Genomic DNA, 9,710 nt, shown 5'->3' with positions numbered 1-9,710 from the left:
TGGGGAGGGAGGGGACACATGGGGGGCTGAGAGGGTACAGGGGGCCATAGGGAGGGAGGGGACACATCGGGGGGGCTGAGAGGGTATGGGGCACAGGAAGGGAGGAACAGGGAACAGGGGTATAAGGACAGGAACTGGGGTGATCCACGGGGACAGAGGAGACCCAGGGGGTGGACAGGGGAGTCTCCAGGGCAGGTGGGGATGCTGAAGAGCTCTGGGGACAGATGGTGCCCCCAGCACAGGGGTGGGGGAGGATGGTGTGTGGGGAGGAGGTGGATGTGTCCTTGTGTCCCTCATGTCACTTGTGTCACTGTACCCTCCCATCTCCCCCAGAGCTGGCTGTACCTGAAGGGTTCATACCTGCGCTGCACAAGACACATGGAGGTGGCGTTTATGGTCTGTGCCATCAACCCGTCCATTGATGGCCACACCGACAGCCTGGAGCTGCTGCAGCTGCAGCAGGTGGGGGCACAGGGACAGCCTGGAGCTGCTGCAGCGGGTGTGGGGCAGGTGTGAGGCATCTCTGGGGCAGGTGTCCCCCCTCACATCTCCCTCTCCTCTGCAGCGCCTGCTCTGGCTGCTTTATGACATGGGGCACCTGGACAGGTGAGAGGGACTCCTGACCCGCCTTGGGGCTGCCCCCCAACCTGCCATGGGGCCACCCCAACCTGCTGTGGGGCTGGCCCCCACCTTCCCTACAGGTACCCCATGGCCCTGGGGAACCTGGCAGACCTGGAGGAGCTGGAGCCGACCCCGGGCAGACCTGACCCTCTCACTCTGTACCACCAGGTGAGCCAGGGTGGGGGGTTCTGTGGAGCTCAGGAGTGAGCCCAGGTGGGCACTGACCTCCCCCCTGTCACCCTCAGGGCATCCAGTCTGCCCGTACCCACTACAACAACGAGCACATCTACCCCTACCTGTATCTGGCCGGGTTCCACTGCCGCAACAAGAACGTCAAGGAGGCCCTGCAGGCCTGGGCTGACACAGCCACCGTCATCCAGGAGTGAGCAGGGGGCTGGGGGGTCCTTGGGGGGACCCCTGAGGGTCCAACTCTCACCATGGGCTGGGCCAGGGGCCCTCCCTCCTCCTGTGAGGCTTGGAGGAGTGGGGTCAGGGCAGGGGGGCTCTTGGGGGTCCATATTTCCCTATGGCTGTGGATGTCCTGGGCCCCCCACAGGCACCTCCAGGGGCGAAGGCAGGGAAGGTGGGGGGCCCTGCCCAGGGCCTGGCTCTCTGGGTTCCCCCCCGCCTCTGCAGGCTCTGTGACACTTTTAAGGGTCCCCAGCCCTGCCCATGGCTGTGGGGCAGCCCCCCAAATCCTGTGTGCCCCCCACCACGGGGCAGTCCCCCCAAACTCCCCTGCGCCCCCCCAGCTACAACTACTGCCGAGAGGACGAGGAGATCTACAAGGAATTCTTCGACGTGGCCAATGATGTCATCCCCAACCTGCTCAAGGAGGCGGCGGCCGAGCCCCCCCCAGGGGCTGAGGTGGGTTTGGGGGGACCGTGGGTAAGGCGGGGGGGCCTTGGGGGAGCCCTGCCCAGGGTGGGTGTCCCTGCTTTGTTTGGGAGGATGGGGGTACATGGGGTACATGGACTTGGGGGCCCAGGCGTTACTGCACATCTGGGGGAGCTGAATTTGTGGGTCCCTGTGGGGGTGTCCCTGATGTGCCACGCTTTGTGGTGCCAAGGCAGGGGTGCCCCTGTCCCTGTTTGTGGGGTCCTCCCTCCTCGGGGGTCCCCCCTGACTCTGGGCTCTGCAGGGGAGCCCCGGGGGGCTCCCGGCGCTGCAGGACCCCGAGTGCTTCGCTCACCTGCTGCGGTTCTACGACGGGATCTGCCGGTGGGAGGAGGGGAGCCCCACCCCGGTGCTGCACGTGGGCTGGGCCACCTTCCTTGTCCAGTCCCTTGGCCGCTTCGATGGCCAGGTAAGGGCTTTGGGGGTCCCAGGGGACTTGGGCAGTCCTGGGGGGACACTGGGAGGTCCAGGGGGCAGGAACGCACCACCCATTGGGTTGGGCCACCTTCCTCGTTCAGTTCCTCAGCCACTTCGATGGCCAGGTGAGGGCTTTGGGGGGGTCCCAAGGGTGGTTTGGGGTCTGGGCTTCCCCATGTCCTCCTTGGGGTCTCCAGTTACCTCTGGGGGGTCTCCAGGGCCCCCCCGATGACCTTCAGGGTCCCCTGAGCCTCAATCTGTCCCCCCAGTGACCCCTCTGTGTGTGTCCCCCAATGACCCCCATCCACCCCCTGCGCCGTCTCAGGTGCGGCAGCAGGTGACGCTGCTGTCGGAGGACCCGGCCCCCCCCGAGGCGGAGCTGGGGGGCCCCGAGGACCCCCGGGACTGTCGGCGCCGTGGCCCCCGCCGCGAGTCCAAGCCCGAGGAGCCGCCAACCCCCAAGAAAGGCGGGGAGCGCCGGCCACCCCCCCGTGCCCCCCGGCCCGAGGAGACGCCAGCTGTCCCCCCTGTGGCCCCGCTGGCCCCTGCGCCCCCTGGGCCGCCCCCTGCACCCCCCCCGGGGCCGGTGCTGCGCTTCCGCTCGCAGAAGATGCGCGGGATGAAGGAGCTGCTGCGCGCGGCCAAAGTGAACTCAAGCGCCATCAAACTGCAGCTCACGGCGCAGTCCCAGGTGCAGCCGCGCCGCCCACGTGCCCCTCCCGGTGCCTACCCCCTTCCCTTCCTCAAGAGACCCCGCAAGGGCTCCTAGGGGACCCCGAAATCCCAGCGGGGGAACCCAAAAGCCTGCCCCTGACACGCACCCCCTGCCCTTCCTCAGGAGACCCTGCCAAGGATTGTAGGGGGCCCCAAAATCTGGGAGGGGGACCCAAAAACCCAGTCCCAAATTACCCCACTGTGCCCATCCCTGAGACCCCAAGTCCTGTCCATTCCCCCCTTCCCTTCCTCAGGACACCACAAAAGGGCTTGTAGGGGACCCCCAAATCCCAAAAAACGCAGCCCCAAAACTCAGGGGGAACCCCCAAAACCTGCCCCTGGCACCCCCCTGTCCTTCCTCAAGACACCCCAAAAAAGGGCTGAGAATCCCCTGAAGTGCAGGGGGGGCACCCCCAAACCTATCCCCTGTCCCTCCTTGAGCTCCTAAAAGGGCCATGAGCCCCGCCAAGACCCCAAAGGGGGCAGGGACCCTGTGCCTTCTCTCCTGAGCCTCCCGAAAAACAAAGCCGGGGACTTTGGGGTTGGGATGGGCTGGAGGTGGAAGGGGAAGCAGGGGGGGACTGGTGGGGGGTTGGGGTCAGTGGGAACTCCCCGGCTGGGCCGGGGTGAAGGTTTTGGGGTCTGGGGGAGTCAAAGGTCTTGCCCCTCCTGAGGAGCCCTCTGGGGGTCTGAGCCCCCTGAAATGGCAACGGGGGAGTTTGCGATGCAGTGAGAACAAAAGGGCAGTTTTGGGGGGTTGTGGGCCCCCCTTGGATCGACTGGAGGTGGGGAGGTTTGGGGTGTGGGGGGGCTCGGGGGGCTTTGGGGAGCTTTGGGTGCGAGCAGGGGGGGCTCGGGCAGAGCATTTGGGGAGTCAGAGCTCAACTTGAAGCATTTGGGACCCCCCGCAGCCTTTGAGGTGTCCCAGATTTTGGGGAGAGGTGGGAGGTTAGAACCGAGGGGGGTCCGAGACTTCTTATGGGGGGGGGGGGCGTGTCCCCCCAAACAATAAACTGTGTCTGTTTGTACCGAGCGCGTCGTTCTTTGGGGGGCAGAGCCCCCGCTCGGGACCGGCGCGGTTTGGGGGCGGCGTCCACGACACCCGCGCGGGCAGAGCGAGTTCTCGGCGGAACCCCCGCCTCCCACCGCTGCCTACGCCAATCATCATGCGCCTTCCCTGAGCGACAGGGGGAGCAGCAAATCAGATGCGCCCAGCCTATCGCCCAGTGAGGGCGCAGGCAGGTCCGCACGTCACAGCTGCCCGGCACGGGGTCTCCCAGACCCCCACCCGGGGGCGCGGGGCGGAGCTGCGAGCAGCCAATGGCGACGGAGTTTTCGAGTTTGGCCCTGCTCTCCGCCGCGCCGCCCAATCGGCGCTCGCCCCGCGCCCTCCCCATCCCTCGGGCTCCTTTTGAGTGACGTCCCTGTTGGCCATTCCCCGCCACCGCCGCTCGAGAGCCGGTCCCCGCCCTTTCTCCCTTCTGCCAGCCAATCCTCGCGCGGGCCGCGCTGACGGACAGCGCCATTGGCCAACCTCCGTGCGCGCTGCCCTTAAGCGACGCGCAGCTCGTCCAATCAGCGTTGCGCGTGTGGCGCGGCGGCGTGGAAGGTTCGCGAAGGCCGCGCGGGGGCCGCTCTATGGCGACCGGGGCGAGCGCGGCCCAGCCCGGCCCAGCTCCCGGCCCCACCGCGCCTCGCGCCCCAATGGCCGCCGCCGCCTTCCCCTTCGCGGCGCTGCCGCCGCCGCCGCCTCCGCCACCACCGCCGCCGCCGCCCCCGCAGCCTCAGCCGCCGGCGCAGCCGCCGCCGCCACCGCCGCCGCCTGCCCAGGCCCCTGGGGGCCCCGCGGCCCCGCAGCCCGCGGGCGGGCCCGCGGCCCCGCAGCCGCCGCCCGCCGCCGCCTACGGCCAGTTCCGTTTCCCGTCGCCGCCGCCGGGCCATGACCCGCCCGCGGCCCCCGCGGGGGCCCCGCCGTCCGCCCCCGCCGCCCCTCCCCAGCCCGCGGGGGCCCCGCAGCCGCCGCGGCCCGAGGAGGGTGCGGGGGGCGCGGGAGCCGGGCCGGGAGATGCAGGAGGGCGGGCGGGAGCCGCGCACAAGCCCCGGAGGGCAGGTACGGCCTGGGAGGGGGGGCCGGGTGTGGGTGAGGATCGGGGGGGCATGCGACCCCCGGGGAGAAGCGCATTCGGGGGTAGGCGTCGGGGTCGTTCCCGGACTGTAATCCCCCTGCTCTGGGGATTCCCGGTCTTTACTCCGTCTCTGAGGGGGTCCCTGGGCTGTAACCCCCCTGGTTTGGGGGTCCCCGGGCTTTAACTCCCCCAGTCTGTAAACTCTCCCGGTTTCAGAGTCCCCGGGCTTTGATCTCTCCGTTTTGGGGGGGATCTCCGGGCTGTAACGCCCCCCGTTCGGGGGAGTCCCGTTGCTTCCGCCCCCCATCGCTCCCCCCGCGGCCGCGACACGTGTTGTGACACGCGCGGCCAAGATGGAGCCCAGTGGGGGCAGGAGGGAGAGGGGGCAACCTTTGGAACGGGACGCCCAAACACACCGCGATGGAGCGACCTGTCCAAAACATCGCACGGGGACAGAACGACCCCCATAAAACCCTGCCGGGAACGGAGGTTCCTCTTGGTCCCCTCCAGAACGCCCCCCGTGTCCCGCAGATCTCTTCTCAGGGCCAGAGGGACCACTGCGATCTCCCCGTTGTGGGGACGGGGCTACCTCTGAGACCCCCCCAAAACACCCCTTGGGTCCCGCAGATCGCCTCCAGGGACAGAGCAGCACTCCAACACCCCTGCCCCCAGGGACAGAGAGACCCCCCCACCCCTCCCGTTGTCCTCCTCTCGTTCTCGTGGCCACCCGCGTCCCCGGTGCCGGATTTGTCCCCATCCCTTGGTTTCCCCCCAGATTTCCCGCGGAAGCGGAAGCGTAGCCGCTGGAACCAGGACTCGCTGGAGCAGAAGACAGTGATCCCGGGGATGCCCACGGTGATCCCGCCCGGGCTGACGCGGGAGCAGGAACGCGCCTACATCGGTAACGGTTTGGGGGGAAAACAGGGTCTTTTGGGGGCACAATCCCTGGATTTGGGGGTTAAAACCCCTCCGGAATTGGGGGTCAGGACACACCCGGGATTTGGGGTCAGAATCCCCCCGGGGTTTAACTCAAAACCCGAGATTTGGGATCACACCCCTCTGCCTAAGCTGCACCCCCATCTCGGTAACGGTTTGGGGGCAGGAACCTGCCAGGGTTTAGGGGCAACCTCCCCCTCGGCATTCGGGGTTAGAATTCCAGGATTTGGGATTAGAACTCCTATACCTGCACGTGGAGTTGAGATCAGAACCCTGAGGATTTGGGGTCCGAATCCCCAAGGGTTTGGGGTCAGAACTCCCTGATTGGGGCTGGGGGCAATGGGAGGGCACAGCCCCCAGTGTCCCCCACAAGTCACTTTTGTGTGTCTCGAAGAGCCACCAGCCTTGGTGAAAATTTGGGAGTTTGGGCCCAAATTGGGCCTTGGGGGACAGTGACACCGTGTGACCCACTGGGCCCCCCCTCAAATTCCTCCCCAGTTACCAACAGAAGCGACCTCTGGGGGGTGGGGACTGAAACCTGCAGTTTTAGATAACAACATGGAGTTCTAGGCAATGTGTCATCTTAATGCAATAATCTCTTTATTTTGGTTAACAATGTTTAGTTTTTGATAGTAATGTGCTGTTTAGATGTCATGTCTGTTTTAAGGTGACTGTTCTTTTTGTAACATGTACTTCTCATGCAATGAGGTGTTTTAGATAATGTCTGTTTAATGTAATTTCCTGTTCTAGGTAACAGCAGTTGCTTTTTTTAGTAGTTTTGTCTTTTGGGCAATGTGGTCCTTTTAGGTAATAATGTCTCATTTTTTAGTGATCTCCTGTTTTAGGTAAAATTGTGATTCATTTAGGTAAAACTGTGGTTTTAGGTAATAACGTTTACCTTTTTTAGTAATAATCTCGCTTTTTAGGTAACTGTGGTATTTTAGGAAATAATGTCTTTTTTTGACTGATAATCTTCTGTTTTAGGTAACAGTGTCTGGTTTTATGATAACAATTTCTAATTTTCCATAATAACGTTAGGAGGCTTGGTAATAATGTGCTCTTTTTGGGTAATAATGTGAATTTTTTGGTAATATGATTTTTCTTGGTAATAACCTGCTTTTTTTTGGTAATTATGTGCTTTTTTGGGGGAATAATGTGCTTTTTGGGTAATAACTTGCTGTTATTCATAAGAAGGCCTATTTTTCTGTTAATAATGTCAATTTTAGGTGATAACCCCTGGTTTTTTCTCACCATAACATTTGGTTTTAGGGCAGTAATGCCTGTTTTTGGTGCCACGGAGCCGGTGTAGGTAGAAAGTGGAGTTTTAGCCCTGCCGAGCTGGGCTGGGGCAGGATGTGGGGGAGGAATGTTGTTTTGGGGAGAAATGTGGGTGTTTTGTAACTGTGTCTCTCTCACCTCTCCGGGACCGGGTTCCTTCCAGTGCAACTGCAGATCGAAGACCTGACCCGCAAACTGCGCACGGGAGACCTGGGCATCCCCCCTAACCCCGAGGACAGGTCGGGACCTCCCCCCCCTGCCCCCCCGGGCACCCCCGGGACACCTGAGACCCCCCCGCGCCCCCCCTCTTTCCCCCCCCCGAGACCTGGGCACCTCCCCAGTGACCCCCCGGGCCCCCCGTGAGCTGCAAACTGTGCACAGGAGACCCGGGCACCCCAAACCCCGAGGGCAGGTTGGGACCTCCCCCCGCTGCCCCCCCTGTTTTGGGGCTCTTCCCCCAGATTTGGGGTGCTACTCTCTACCCCACGCTGATCCAGGGATCCCCCCACTCTGGGGCCCTTCCCCCGGCTTTGGGGTGTTCTCTGTGCCCCACTGACCCCGACCTGGCTCTTGTTAGCAGTGGATTAACAACCCACGGTGGCGGATTAATGAGCTCTGGTGGCTGAACAAGGCCCTGGCTCCTCAGCCCCCACCCCGACCCCCTTTCACCCCCTTTTACCCCCCCCTTTCCCCTCTTTTTCTCCAATTGGGCTTTGGTGGGGGCAGAGCTGCCATCACCCCCCCAGATGGGCCAAATTCCAGCCCCCCCACCCTCCTTCACCTTTTCCACCTGTTTTGGCCCCATTTTTCTGTGGAAGGCCAGGGTGGAGGGCCCTTCAACACACAGGGGTCCCTCAGCCCTAAGGGGATCCCTAGTCTGAGGGGGTCCCCAACTCTGGGGGGGTCTCTGTGTCCTCAGGGATCCCTCACCTTATGGGGGTCCCTCCACCCCATGGGGTCTCTAGTTCTTTGGGGGTCCCTCGCCCTACCGGGGTTCCCAATCCTGGGGGGGTCCCTGTGTCCTCAGGGATCCCTCACCTCACAGGGGTCCCTCCCCCTGTGGGGGTCCCTCGCCCCGTGGTGGCCGGGGGGGCCCTCCTGGGTCCTGGCATGGGGGGGACACCCTCCGGCCCCCCAGGTTTTGGAGGTCACCCCGCACCCCCAGGTTTTGGGGGTGTCCCAGGTTTGGGGGCGCAGGCCCCGCGCTAACCCAGCCTTGCTCCTGCAGCGCCCGGGCCGAGGCCGCTCCGCGCTGCGGCGTCGTTAGCGCTGGTGGGGGGGAATTAATTAATGAATTAACGATTAATCACGAGCGGGGACAGTGACGTCGAAGTTCCACCGAGGACCCGGCTGCTGCCAACCCCGAAAAGTCGCTTTTTCCCCCAAAACGGGGGCAGGTTCGACTGTCGCCCGCGCCGGCTGTTTTTGGAGGATCCGCCTTAATCTCTTCCCTTCTTGCAGCCGCTGCCAAAATTCGCTATTTTGGGGGGAGGGGAGCCAAGGGCCGATTTAACTAAACCCGAGCGATTCTGACTCTTTTTTTTCCTTCCTCGCTGATAATTCTGATTTTTAATCATAATCTGATTTTCTCACCCTGACACGGCTCAGCTCAAGCGACCTTGACTCTTCCCTGCAGGGCTGCCAAAGCCGCGTGGCCCCCCCAGACAGGGACCTTTTCCTCCTTGAAACTGGGGAAATGGGCAAAGCTGGGGAGAAACGGGCAAAAATGACAAAACCAGGGAGAAATGGACAGCCAGGGAGAAAGGGGCCAAACCCCAACCAAGCGAGGCAAAATGGGCCCAAACGGGAGAGAAACAGGCAAAGAGGGGCAAGAGCGGCTGATTTTGGTGGGGGGATTCTTCTGGCCTTTAGTGGGCACTATTTAATGCTCCCCTCCCAATTAAGCCCCTCCTGGGGGTGGGAGGGGGCAGCCCCCACCCCGGGTTGTTGCAGAGGGGGGCATTGTGGGGGTTGTGGTGGTTTGGGGGGGTCGGGGATACAGCCCCCTCACCCTGGAGGGGTGCTGGCCCTGGTGACACCCTCCGCCCCCCCAGGTCCCCCTCCCCAGGACCCATTGACAACAGGGAGGGCAGGGAAGGGCCCCCACACCTGGGGGGCTGGGGAGGCTCTGGGTGGGATCTGTGGGCACAGCCCCCTCTGGGGGGGTGTTAGAGCACCCTGGTGACCCCCTCATCCCCCTGGGCAGGTCCCCCTCCCCGGAACCCATCTACAACAGCGAGGGGAAGCGCCTGAACACGCGTGAGTTCCGCACGCGCAAGAAGCTGGAAGAGGAGCGGCACAACCTCATCACTGAGATGGTGGCCCTGAACCCCGACTTCAAACCCCCGGCTGACTACAAGTGAGAGGGGGGCTCCCCCACCCCGATTTGGGGCTGATTCTGTGTGGTTTGGGTCTCACCTAAGAGGCTGACCCTCCCCCGCCTTTTACCCCCCCAGGCCGCCGGCAACGCGGGTGAGCGACAAGGTGATGATCCCGCAGGACGAGTACCCCGAGATCAACTTCGTGGGGCTCCTCATTGGGCCCAGGTGGGCACCCCAAAACTCGGGGGTTGAGGGGGGCTGTAGGACTGGAGGGGAATCCCCTGGGCTTCACTCCAGAAATTTGGGGAGCTCCTAATGACACTGGGGTGCTGCTGGGTTCTCATCTTGTCACCTGTGGGGTCCTCATGTGAGTGCCCCTGTGGGTTTGTGGGGTGCGCCC

The 9,710-nt window shown here is 63.5% G+C and overlaps 2 protein-coding genes across 2 annotated transcripts in view; both read left to right on the top strand.

Moving 5' to 3' along the window:
* Window positions 1-2,831, top strand: part of MEN1 (menin 1) — a 4,017-nt gene extending 1,186 nt beyond the window's left edge. The window contains exons 3-9 of the mRNA XM_027907717.1: window positions 334-462; window positions 566-606; window positions 702-789; window positions 867-1,003; window positions 1,374-1,488; window positions 1,763-1,927; window positions 2,261-2,831. Coding sequence (XP_027763518.1) covers window positions 334-462; window positions 566-606; window positions 702-789; window positions 867-1,003; window positions 1,374-1,488; window positions 1,763-1,927; window positions 2,261-2,704 — 1,119 coding nt within the window. The 3' untranslated portion in view covers window positions 2,705-2,831. The remainder of the gene's footprint in view (window positions 1-333; window positions 463-565; window positions 607-701; window positions 790-866; window positions 1,004-1,373; window positions 1,489-1,762; window positions 1,928-2,260) is intronic.
* A 1,834-nt stretch (window positions 2,832-4,665) lies between these two features.
* SF1 (splicing factor 1) overlaps window positions 4,666-9,710 on the top strand; it is an 8,179-nt gene continuing 3,134 nt past the window's right edge. Inside the window, exons 1-5 of the mRNA XM_027907728.1 lie at window positions 4,666-4,759; window positions 5,551-5,676; window positions 7,153-7,228; window positions 9,196-9,348; window positions 9,446-9,620. Coding sequence (XP_027763529.1) covers window positions 5,622-5,676; window positions 7,153-7,228; window positions 9,196-9,348; window positions 9,446-9,620 — 459 coding nt within the window. The 5' untranslated portion in view covers window positions 4,666-4,759; window positions 5,551-5,621. The remainder of the gene's footprint in view (window positions 4,760-5,550; window positions 5,677-7,152; window positions 7,229-9,195; window positions 9,349-9,445; window positions 9,621-9,710) is intronic.

This window comes from Empidonax traillii, unplaced genomic scaffold (genome assembly GCF_003031625.1).
Source record: "Empidonax traillii isolate 1590-97213 ecotype Southwest subspecies unplaced genomic scaffold, ASM303162v1 scaffold1531:size105035, whole genome shotgun sequence".
NCBI lineage: Eukaryota > Metazoa > Chordata > Aves > Passeriformes > Tyrannidae > Empidonax > Empidonax traillii.
The sequence above is the reverse complement of the archived record's forward strand: the minus strand, read 5'-3'. Positions and strand labels throughout refer to the sequence as shown.